This window comes from Etheostoma cragini, chromosome 18, assembly GCF_013103735.1.
Source record: "Etheostoma cragini isolate CJK2018 chromosome 18, CSU_Ecrag_1.0, whole genome shotgun sequence".
Classification (NCBI taxonomy): Eukaryota; Metazoa; Chordata; class Actinopteri; order Perciformes; family Percidae; genus Etheostoma; species Etheostoma cragini.
In genome coordinates, this window is record NC_048424.1 from 257478 (window position 1) to 270356 (window position 12879).

The window sequence follows — 12879 nt, forward strand, 5'->3', positions numbered from 1 at the left end:
TGTGTGTGCGTGTGTGTGTGTGTATTACCAAGCATTTCATTAGGCTATGTGTCGATCCCCTTATTCTCCGGTGTGTCTGCCTGCACCTTGATTGAGGCTCTTTCTCAGGTAGCTCACCTTTCTTTAAGGACACCAGGTGCTCCAGACCACTCTGCGTGAGATAGTCTTCTTTATTGGGGAAGACGGGAGCTGGACTGGGACGCGGAGCGGGGCAGACCGATGGATTGGATGAGGAACATGCAGCTCTGGTGTCGATGAGCATCCTCTCGGCACATTAGTGTACTAGAGAACCGTACGCCTGTGAAGCATTACGATGCCTTTCTAGTTGCTCAGTGGCGGTCCTGAAGGTGCGTTCAAAGGGAATTGTAAATTCAGAATGTTTGCCTCTAAACAGTAGTTTAAATACAGGGGGATGCCTTCCCCCCTGTTAGCAAAATGAGCAAAATGCATTGTTAACCTGCCGCCCCCCCTCACCGTCCTCTAGCAACAGAGAGTGGGGTGGCGGAGGGGTTGTTTAGTTTAAAGTGGTGGTCTAGTCTGCCTAACTCAGTGATCCTGTATCTGCGTTCGTGTAAGTTAGAATCTGTGGCCCCGACCATGGCTCTGAATCATCAGCAGCCCAGCTGTGCTGTGCATTGATAAATCCATGGTCCGGGGTCCTAAAATAACAGATTTGTTAATGCAACCTTTTCTCTGATCACTGCCTTTCTTGGATGATATTATAAAATACAGAACCAAAAGAGTCCTTCATGAAGATGAGTGAGAGACAGGGCCTTCCCCCTTCCTAAAATCTAACAAATCACCTTTTGCTTATAAAATCAAGGACAGCGCACGGCGATGTGCTCTGCATGGTGCAGTCGGAGGAACTGGACATCGGTGATCACAGTGAAGCTTTATGACTTTATTAATGTGCAGCACATCCGCTGTGATACAGGGAGATGTGATTCAATGGGAAACGTTTTCAGGTGGGAGCCGCTCACGATGCTGAAATGCCATTTAAAAAGCTCTTTGTCCGGGTGTGAAGAGGCAGAAAGGATGCTGATTGGACGACAGCCTTGCAGACTAAATGCCAGAGTTATTGTGAATAAGTTGTCTCCTCCACAATCTCTTTAAATCCTGAAAGCTGTTTAACCTTTTAACGTCACTGTGGGCTTTTTTTCTCATCACTCACTTCTTCCTCCCACCATTTCTTCTTCTTTTTTCCCAAATGTTCCCCCCTTGCCTTTATTTTTTCCGTCTACATCCCTCGTGTTGTCTTCACCAACCGGCAAATTTGTGTTTTTCTGAGTTAAAATATCAAGTGAAAAACCTTTAATCAAGGTTATGGTCCTCTTTTTTGGCCCTTTTGTGTTTTTCCCCAACGTTTTTGTCCCTTTTCCATCGTTTGTCAACTTTTTTTGAACCTTTGGAAATGTTTGTGTTTTCACCCCAAATTCCCAAATTTTTAAAGCTTTTTTTTTTTTTACATTTGTCACTTTTATCAACAAGTTTGTCACTTTGTTCGGCTTTTTTTCACATTTTTGTCACGTTTTTTCATATTGGTTCACATTTTTGTCCCTTTTATTGACATTTGTATTTTTTTACGTTTGTCACACACACGTTCCTTTATCATTTATTTTTTCTCTAAATGCAATATCATTGACAAAAAAAACCCAGATTTAATAAAAGTAGTGACCTGATTATTAATGTAACGTGTGAAGAGCGTTGTTGGGAACCAGCCACGTTTCTTTTTTGGACAACTTGTTTGAAAGAAACCCAGATTTCAGATGTAGAAACCTTTTGGAAAGGGATCCAATTTGACCCAAATACATCAGGAGAGATATCATCCTTTTTACTTTCCATTGACCTCCTCTTCTTTTCTCTCCTCTGTCACCTTTCCTTACTTCCTGCTCCCACAGGTGGATTTTGCCTTTCTTGTATGGCAGAGCTTTCCAGAGCGTATCGTTGGTTATCCAGCGAGGAGTCACTACTGGGATAGTTCCAGATCCCGATGGGGCTACACCTCCAAATGGACCAACGACTACTCCATGGTCCTCACGGGGGCCGCGTTCTACCACAGGTACCAATGCCAAATATTGCCAATACCAACACAGCAACCATACGAAACAGATTAGAATAGAAGTGCAGCTTTTGATAGACTTTTAACTTCCTCCTTGTTGTTCTGTGTGTCAGATACTACCACTACCTGTTCACCCGCTACGTCCCTGCCAGCCTGCTGACCATGGTGGACCACATGGCTAACTGTGAAGACATCCTGATGAACTTCCTGGTATCGGCCGTTACCAAGCAGCCGCCGATCAAAGTCACGCAGAAGAAACAGTACAAGGAGACCATGATGAGCCAGGTAGGGCTCTGATTGGCCCGTGGTCGGCCTTTTTGAGACGGGTGACCGCAGCCACGATGCATTTGTTTGTCTTTTTCAAATGAGTTGTGGTCAGACATCAGTGTTACGAGCTAACCCGAAATCCCATGTTTGTTAAAAAGGAAAATATCATGGGTAGAACATGATCATGATCATGATCACGTGATCATGTTTTCATAACTGTAGCTTTCCACTTTTACCACTCAGCGCCCCTCTGGAGCTGCTAGTAATATGTAATAAATGCATAATCATGAACATGTACATGTTCTATTGATTCAGAACATGTACATGTTCTATCGATTCAGATCGTGTACATGTTCTATTGATTCAGAACATGTACATGTTCTATCGATTCAGATCGTGTACATGTTCTATCGATTCAGAACATGTACATGTTCTATCGATTCAGATCGTGTACATGTTCTATCGATTCAGAACATGTACATGTTCTATCGATTCAGATCGTGTACATGTTCTATCTATGTGTACATGTTCTATCGATTCAGATCAAGTACATGTTTTATCGATTCAGAACATGTACATGTTCTATCGATTCAGATCGTGTACATGTTCTATCGATTCAGATCGTGTACATGTTCTATCGATTCAGATCGTGTACATGTTCTATTGAGTCAGAACATGTACATGTTCTATCGATTCAGAACGTGTACATGTTCTATCGATTCAGAACATGTACATGTTCTATCGATTCAGAACGTGCACATGTTCTATCGATTCAGATCGTGTACATGTTCTATTGATTTAGAACGTGTACACGATCTATCGATTTCAACATGAACTTGTCTGAATCGATGGATTACACTCTTGTTTTCGAGGTTATTGTGGTGGTTTACCAAAGGAATGCCATGGAGGCAGTGATCCAGGTACAAGGCACACATCAATCTTAAATATGTGGCATGTCACAGCAGTCTGGCAGTCCAACTGAATGATAAACCCACGGAACAGAGTATCAGTACAGAACAAACTGACACTAAGGCCGGTCAGCTCAGTGTTTCAGGGCTTCAAAAATAATCTATCAAAGCTACTCACACGACCAGATAATCACAGCGACGTCCCTACACATGTCGGACGTGGATGTGACACATTCCTATAGTGTGGGAGACCGGGGTTCGATTCCCACTGTGATACATCCACCAGCGTGTCCCTGAGCAAGGCACTTCACCCCGAGTTGCTCCAGAGGCGTGTGACCTCTGACACAGACACTATATAGCACACCCAATTCACTTTGGATTAAAGCTAAATTACATGTTATGTAGTGTAATGTACGCCTACACAAGACAAAAAGCAGCGTTACTATAAAAAGATTATAATTGGTGATTAAATTCAAAGAATCTGTGCTGACACAGTGTGATGGTCTGCAATGTTCAAGGCCATGATACAAAAAGTAGTTCCCAAGTTTTAATAAAAGCGTAATCTAACCAACATGAAACATTTGCAGAGCCGATTTCTTTAAATATTCGGAGCCTGCATGTTCACCTCCATGTCCGTCAGTCATCTTCCATCCTGTCTTCCGCTTGGACGTGTCTACGTTTCTTGGCCCATGTTCAGTGAAATAATGTGAGCCAGCCAGCAGCCATGTGTGTCATGTCAGCTGCATGCAAACAAAATGGAGACTCCGTCAGCCAATCATGACTCCACAGCGCTGCCATTGGTCGAAAGGTCCATCGGGTGCATGTGAGCGTGCTTGGCGGTGGTTTCAACACGTTGTAAAGAGACTTGACTTGTTAAATGATCATAGACGCTTCAGGCTACATGCTGCCCTGACCTTCTCTTTCAGATCCATGTATGTACTGTGTGTGTGTGTGTGTGTGTGTGTGTGTGTGTGTGTGTGTGTTTCTTGTGGTCAGCTTCTGATTGATAGCCTGACCACAGGCAGGATGATGACTCGGCAGAATGGACTCTGTGATTAATGTCTTAATTGTGAAGGCAGCACAGCAGACCTAGATTTACTCCCTTCTTCCCTTGCTCTCTCTTTCTTCCTCCCTTCCTGTGTGAGTATCCTAAGTTCCTCCCCCTCCCTCTCTCACCCCTGATTTACTCCCTTCTTCCCTTGCTCTCTCTTTCTTCCTCCCTTCCTGTGTGAGTATCCTAAGTTCCTGCCCCTCCCTCTCTCACCCCTGATTTGTGACTTTTCTTAAGGCAAAGTGGGGAAATCTTTTAGGAAACTTCGACCGCCAGATTTCATTAAGCAACAGAAGTCATGACTGATATTTCTGGCTTCTTGTGTTTTTATTATTTATTCATTCATATTTCATTCAATGTGCCAAACCATTCTCTGAGTCAGTGTTTAATAGAGTCGTTATTCTACGTGACCCTCAGTAGAGGATCTGGTCCAGCTCCACCAAGCCATGCCACAGCCTATCTAAGGGGTCTTCTGCCCTCCACTGCCCCTCCTCCAAATACTCTCCCAGCAGCCACTTGGGATCCCCCCCCCTCCCTCTCAGATAACCAGCTGAGGACACATCATGGAGTCGTCCAGCAGCTATGCAGGAATCTGCAATCACTTAGACTACTGAGGAAAACCATCGTACAACAGCTGCATTGTTCTAATACCTGTAGTCAGTTATCTAACATCTCAGTGACCTTCTGGAGCTGGAACTTACTGGAAGGATTTGTGGGTTTTCCTTTTATCTGAACATCATCAAGCCCATCCAGACCGGGGGATAGGCTAATGAAGACGGAGAAAGGACTACACTCATTGGCCGATGTATCACATGCACCAGTCTAGTTTTTAGAAAGCTGACATTGAGTCCCATGGATACAAGGGTGGGGGGGGGGGGGATCTCTACAGCATAGTATTTCGATATTTTCTGTGGAAATACTGTTTCAATACACAGGATCCAAGTGTGGATATTTTGTTATATATTATATATGCTACATATGTGGTGTCAGTTTGTCCCGTTCTGCAGCGATAACATTGAAGTGAGATGAACAAACTCTTTTTAGATGAAACAGATGTTGATAAGTTTCCTTTTGGGGACGTCATTTGAAATTGGGAAAAATTAGAAGATGGAAAAAAAATTATAAATTGCAATAAATTGCAGAATATTGCAATATGTTTGAAATTGCAATAATATCGTATCGTGGCCTACGTCTCGTGATGATATCTTATCGGGTGTTGATTCCCACCCATACATAGAAATATACTACAGGGTGATTGGAGGTTGTAAACATCCCACCCCAGACTTTCTTTCCTACTCTTTCTAAAAGAAGAAAGTGAGATGAAAGAGCTGCGGTCCATGTGCACCACAACCAACAGCTGGAGCCTCTAAAATAGGAACAGCAGCATTATTTTGGGCTCTGCAAAGCTCTCAGGTAATGTGTCCCATGGCTGTACTGCCGGAGTGAGTTACACAGTCTGCTAGTGGAGTCCAAATTGGCAAAGCAGGCTGTTCTTCCTAACAATGTTTTCCACGTGTCTAAGTGTCAGCTACGACTTAGAAGATTCCCACAGAGTGAATCAGCTAAATCCACCAGCTCTGCAGAATGAGGAACCTGGTCTCTCTGGAGGAGCAGGTGGTGGAAACAGTGTGTGTAGCTATGAGCTACACCTCCCGCTACGCCATGACAGGCTTGTCCATGTTAAGGAGCGGCTTCATCAGCGTGGGGGGGCTCCTGCTACCCCGAACCGTCAAATTGCCTGTCTTTGCTGGTCTGCCAGAGGGCCACCATCAGTGCACGTGATGCCGAGGAATGAGTCAGCTGTTCCTTGTGTGTTGATGAGCTGGAAAGCGTCATATTCTGTGGAAAGAGGTCAAAAAAAGTTGTTTTGAGTTTGTTGCTACACTCAAAGTTATTCTTTCTAGGGAGACAAATAAAGCATTTGTATTCAATCATTTAGACATGGACTCAGGCAGCCAAGACCGTCCGCGGAGAGGAAATGAAAGCCGGGTGGCTCAGATACTTCATAGCGCTGCTGGATGCTGCCCCCCCGCCCGGCTTGTAATGTATAAAAGTGTAAAGTTGAAATTGAAACTCCACCAACAAAAACAACAGACAGCCTGAAGTAACCACGTGTCCCTGCAAATGAACAGAAGTCAGACCAGCAGTGATGCCGTCTGTCCTCAGCAACACTCACACATAGAGCTCCTTGTTTAGCTCCATGCTAATGCTAAAAGGATGAATGGATTATTGAAAGCCTCTCCTTCACCCTCACACACTCGCATGTCGAGGGCCAGGGACGGCGGGTAAGGATGAGCCAAGGATGGAACCATCACCCCCACAAAGAATGGACAAAGTCATAGGAACGATTTCTTTTTAACATGTTTAAGTATTTATATATAGTACGCCGTTGATTGGTCCATAATTGAGGAAGCTAATGTAGTTTATAAGCTGTGTTGTAGCATCCATTTGTATTTAATCCCCCGCGGAGTTTTTTTGTTTGTTTTAACCCTTGGGTTGCCTTCCCGTCAAAAATGAAAATCAACACTTGTGTTGATGCTTTCTGTCGATGTTTTTAACTTTTTCTTACGTTTTGTCTCATTTTTCAACACTTTTGACACTTTTTTTTCCAATATTTGTCACTTTTTTGACGTTTTACTACGTAGCACTAAGTTATTAACTTAAGTTTCAGTTATTTTTGGATTGTATGGTTGTTAAACCTCATTTTTGGGAAATTATACCTAATGTTTGAGTTAGAAATGCAGAAATTATTGTGACTAAAATTAAAGGAATGGATGTTGATGATAATCACAGACTGGAATATATCAACTTTTACTATTTCAAAAACACTTCACTTTGTTTTACAATGCTATAAAATTGAATAAGACGCCCCAAAATTATTGAAAGTAGAGATTTGTACTTGGCAAAGAGCGTTGGGTGGAATCAATCATGTTATTTTGGGGAATTAAAAAGAACATTGATAAAGGACAAGAACCAAGTATTTTAGTATGTATTTGCTGATCCACTTCCTGGTGTGACCCGGCCTTCAGCATGTGTTTATATGTTCCTATTGTTTTCATTTTTCTCCTGCTGCGCTGTAAATAAAAGTTTACATTTGTACTGTAAGATTTCTTTCAAATGTGTTTTACATGGTGTATTATTAAATAGTCAATAAGGTTACAGTTCTGTTGTTGCAGGTATTTGGGACACAGTCCGGATTATTGTCAGCATTCTTTTAAATGATCATTGCGTACATGGTGAGCTGCTGCAGAGCTGTGTTGATTGAGCCTTTACATTTATCTTCCCCGTCTCTCTGTTTCTCTAAACCAAGGGCTCCAAGTCGTCTCGGTGGGCCGACCCAGACCACTTCGCCCAGCGACAGACCTGCATGAACGCCTTCAGCCGCTGGCTGGGCTTCATGCCCCTGCTGCACTCCCAGATGAGGCTGGACCCTGTGCTGTTCAGGGACCAGGTTTCCATCCTGAGGAAGAAATACAGGGACATTGAAAAACTGTGAACGCGCAAGGACACACACACACACACACACACACACACCTAATCACTGTGTGTGATCCAGAGGCCGTGACAAGAATCCACACCCTGGATGGGAACATTTGTGAGGCTATAAAGGAAAACTCACACATGGACACTGGACATGAAAATGATAAAAACACTGAGGTACGCGTAAAGCATTTAACTGCGTATTTCTATTTAAAATAGATTCTGTACAGGGGGTTGATGGCAGTGAGTCACTGTGCATTCCCGTCATCTGAGACAAGATACATAAATATAAATGCATGGAGACACATGCAGCATAGACTTGGACACATTCAATACAGTCCTGAGCACAGACAGACATGTGGTGCATGGTTTGAACATGACAGCTGTGCAAGGACCTGAAAAACGTGTTTGAATAATAAAAAATAAAAAAATGTGAGCGCTATGTTCATTACGGAAGTTGGACTGTTGGCAACTAAGCAGAATATAGAATATCGTTGGACAAAGGCTAGATAGATTTATGGATTATAGATTGTATTCGTGAAGTCAAAGGACACACTCTGGAGTTATGTATGTATAGTAAAGACACATTGTGGACAGAAAAGACAAACTAGCATTGGGGACGGGCAAACCCTGAGACCATGGCAACATGCCTCTTGTGTACTATTGTAGATTTTCAGCAGCAGTTTCTGTCTGTATGAACAAATGAAAATATAATAAAGAGATGTAATGAGACACGAGGCCGGGTCTCAACAGTATTTACTTGATTCCTTTCATGCTTTGCTTGGTATCATTTCCTTCCCTGGTCTTTGAGTCCCTTCTTTGCTCTGGTCTGTCTGGGGTTTCTGCTGTGCTGGTTTTCTGGACTGTGTTGCTTCGGGTCTTCGGTAGACCAGATCTACTGTCGCCAGTCAGACCAACGACTAGTCTGGGTGGTGTCATTTTCTTAACCCTCGTGTTGTCTTCCCGTCAAAATTGAAAATCAACAATTTTGTTGACACTTTATTGATAAAAAAAAAAAAAAAACGTTACATTTTTGTCCCTTTTTTCAACACTTTTGACGTTTTTTCTCAATGTTTGTCCCTTTTTTGACATTTCAACACTACGTAACACTAACTTTTTAACTTCCGTTTTACAATTAATTTTGGAATTTATGGTCAATAAACCTCATTTATAGGAAATTATACCTAATGTTTGAGTTAGAAAAGCAGAAATTAGGAATTATTGAGACTAAAATTAAAGGAATGGATGTTGATGATAATCACTGACTGGAATATGTCAACTTTTACTCAATACTATTTCAAAAACACTTCCATTTTGTTTAAAAAAATGCTATAAAATTGAATAAGACGCCCCAAAATTAATGAAAGTAGAGATTTGTACTTGGCAAAGAGCGTTGGGTGGAATCAATCATGTTATTTTGGGGAATTAAAAAGGACATTGATATATGAAGACGGGTCAATTTGACCCAAGGACAACATGAGGGTCAAGTCTGTGGCCCAGAAGGTAAAATAAGTCTCCAGCCTAATGTTAGTGAAAGTGTTGACATGAAAGCATAAAAAAATGCATTTTAGATGAATGAGATAAGAGTAAATCTCTCTCTCTCTCTCTCTCTCTCTCTCTCTCTCTCTCTCTCTCTCTCTCTCTCTCACTCTCTCTATATATATATATATATATATATATATATATACATACATTGTTAATGTCAACAAACATTGTGATTGGGTCTTTAGTTGTCAATAAGTACTTTTCAAAGACACAGTATTATAAGGTAGGTTTAGATAAGTGTGTATTTTTTTTTTTTTTAATACTGCAACATGTTTCTCACTTCTTCACATCCAAAATGTATCCAGCAGTAGTCGCTGGTGGAAAGAAAAGGTGTTGATCCCTCACTGGCTCCACCCCGACCATCCCGTCCTTCCCATCCCCCCCACCCAACACTGCCATGGGAACAGACATTGAATGTCACTTGTGTGTGCTGTTGTTTTCTGGTGACACAGGAGGCTTGTTGGAGCTTTCTTACGACCCTTGATGTTTTAAATATGGCAAGAAAGTGTGGCAGACTTGTGGAGGAGATGGTGTTATTTGCATCATTCAATTCAGTTCAATTTTATATAAATAGTATCAATTCATAACAAGAGTTATCTCAAGACCCTTTACAGATAGAGGAGGTCTAGACCACACTCCAGAATTTACAAGGACCCAACAGTTCTAGTAGGTCCCTCTAGAGCAAGCAACAGGGCCACAGTGGCGAGGAAAAACTTCCTTTTAGGAAGAAACCTGGGACAGACCCAGACCTAGGCCCAGACCCAGACCCAGACCCAGACCCGGACCCAGACCCTGACCCAGACCCAGACCCTGACCCAGGCCCAGGCCCAGACCCAGACCCAGGCCCAGACCTAGGCCCAGACCCAGGCCCAGACCCAGGCCCAGACCCAGACCCAGACCTAGGCCCAGACCTAGGCCCAGACCCAGACCCAGACCCAGGCCCAGACCCAGGCCCAGACCCAGGCCCAGACCCAGACCCAGACCCAGACCTAGGCCCAGACCCAGGCCCAGACCCAGACCCAGACCCAGACCCAGACCCAGTCCCAGGCTCCAGGTAGGGGGAGTCTGACCACCGGTTGGGGTTAAAATGAAGAGTGGCAGTAACAGTGAACATAAGATCATGTGGAGGATGTGACGTGTGTCCTAGTGCTGTCCTGAGGTCAGTATTCAACGAGTGTGAACTTCTTGTTAACATCACTTTGAATCCAGCCTCAGAAAAAGCCTCGGACTAAGGTAAGACTGGCTCATCCTTTTAATTGAAATCAATTGTTAATCTTCTTTGGTTTGCTTTTATTTCCATCATCTTGTTACAAAAACATGCAGTATATATGTATATGTATGGGTATTGTGTATTATTATTACTATAAACAGTAATAAGTAGATGCTATAATAACAAACCTTAGATCATATGCACATACACACACACACACACACACACACACACACACACACAGGCCTCTTATGGACAGTATGGAGGGTTGTTCCCATTAATACACTTACAGGAGCCAATCAACCATCTTTCCCTCCGTCACTCTTCATTAGTCTTTCCCTTCATCTGTCTTTCATTGATTGTTTTCTCCTTTGTTCTCCTCCCTCCTCTCAGACACAATAATCAGAATCACCTGATCTCATTCTCTAGTTATACCCAGAGACCTTTTCCTTCATCTAACCTCTTATTGTTACAGTTCTTCCTCTTTGATGTGACATACATCTCCAAACTAAGGTCTAAGAAGGAGGACTCACCGGAGCAACGAAGGCTGCTTCCCTTTCAGGTAAGATGTGTACTTGTACTAGCTAGAGTACACAGGTATACTACACTACTGCTTTTGTAAAAGGTTGCATGATATTTTACTTCATAAATAATGCTTTCTCACGTGCCTTTGTAAGCCACCACCTATTGAGGAAGCATCACATGTACTCTAACTGCACATTAATACATACACTGTGTTGTGCATTAGGTAATATTTTGTCATGTTTTTCTGTAATGAAGTCATTGTTTTTGTTTTCCAGTTGGATATCCGACAACTTTAATAATCTACTCTAAAAGATATGATTAAATTAGTTCATTTTAGATGAAATTATTTCAATACAGATTTTTTAAATCTTTTCGGCAATCAACAAAACAATTAATTGTCAACCATTGCAAACCATTTCATCTTTTTTTATAGAGATTTGTGCTGTTGACAAGAAGAAACCAGCTATTGTTGAGGTGTCACTGTAGGCTAATGGACATCTTTTGCATTTTATAAGTAAATAACTAAAAAGTTAAAAACCCCAGAATAATCTGTAGTTAGAACAAGCATCAGTTGCAGCCATAAACTCAAGCGCTTCATCATGTTTGGTGTTTTTCATGTTTGTCTCACCGCTGCAGCTCTCAGCTCTTTAAAATCACGGCTGAACACCTTTCTTTTTTTAATGTTGCCTTTCTTTAAATAATCATTCAAGTTGCATTGTTGACACTGCATGACGGTCAGCGAGAGTAAGATCCAAATTACATGACTAGATACTGCACTGTAATTTCAATTCTTGTATTTTAAATGACTTAATGTAAAGCACTTTGCTGAAATATGCCATATAAATAAAACTGCCTTGCCTTGATCGCAGCCTTCAGCCAGCTTTGTAGACTTACTGCTAATATATTTGTAGAAATCAAAAATATAGAACTGGTTTGTCTGATAAACTTACACTTCATGTCCAAACAACTCTTACTGACAGCCGACCAGTTCCAATCAAATGGATGCGTGTATGACACAGAGCGGGCCATTTTTCCTAAAAAAGTGAGTTCTTTTCCACAGCAACACAATCATTCCCTGTTTTCTTACTGTGCACTCGTCTTCTACACAGTTTGGCAAACCACCAGCGCTAACGGATGATTTAGTGTGGGCTACGATGGCGCTTATTTCAGTTTGCTTTAGGGAATTCTCCTTTTGCTCTTATAATGCATTATGATGGTCCCTGCAGCCTGTAAAACTGTGTGTGTGTGTGTGTGTGTGTGTGTGTGTGTGTGTGTGTGTGTGTGTGTGTGTGTGAGAGAGAGAGATTGTAATACATATTATCATATTTACAAAGGTGTTTAAGAATTTAGAGGACTCTAGAGACCAGTAGTAAACCCCCGTGGCTGTGATGAATATTAAAGGTGCCTTTGTGCATCTATCATCACCAACAGTTGCCTGTGTCTTTACTCGCTGAGGTTGCCATTCGTTATGGGGCCTTTGCAATGGAGGTGTGCAGAAAAAGCTGGTTTCTTAAGGGTGGTTTGTGTTAACCGAACCCTGAAGCATTTCGGGGGACACTGTGGCTGGTTCGGGGGGGGGTGAATGCGGACTTGATCTCTGATATGGACCAAACACCCAGACTCGTGGGTTTTGGTCCGCTTTAAAGTGTACTAGAGGAGAGGGTGACACGGGAGTCCTCCCAACCCGAGCCCACCGAAATACTCCCAGCATCACGTGACTGATGACTTTACAGTCAGATATCATCAGACAACTACTTAAATAGTATTAATACACGCTTTATACAGTCAGATATCATCAGACTACTACCTAAATAGTATTAATACACGCTTTATA

At 42.3% G+C, this 12879-nt stretch overlaps 1 protein-coding gene across 1 annotated transcript in view; it reads left to right on the forward strand.

The window, feature by feature from the left end:
* LOC117961814 (exostosin-1a-like) overlaps window positions 1-8469 on the forward strand; it is a 43146-nt gene extending 34677 nt beyond the window's left edge. The window contains exons 9-11 of the mRNA XM_034900750.1: window positions 1899-2059; window positions 2173-2344; window positions 7596-8469. Of these exons, the coding sequence (XP_034756641.1) occupies window positions 1899-2059; window positions 2173-2344; window positions 7596-7781 (519 nt within the window). The 3' untranslated portion in view covers window positions 7782-8469. The remainder of the gene's footprint in view (window positions 1-1898; window positions 2060-2172; window positions 2345-7595) is intronic.
* Window positions 8470-12879: the final 4410 nt, after the last annotated feature.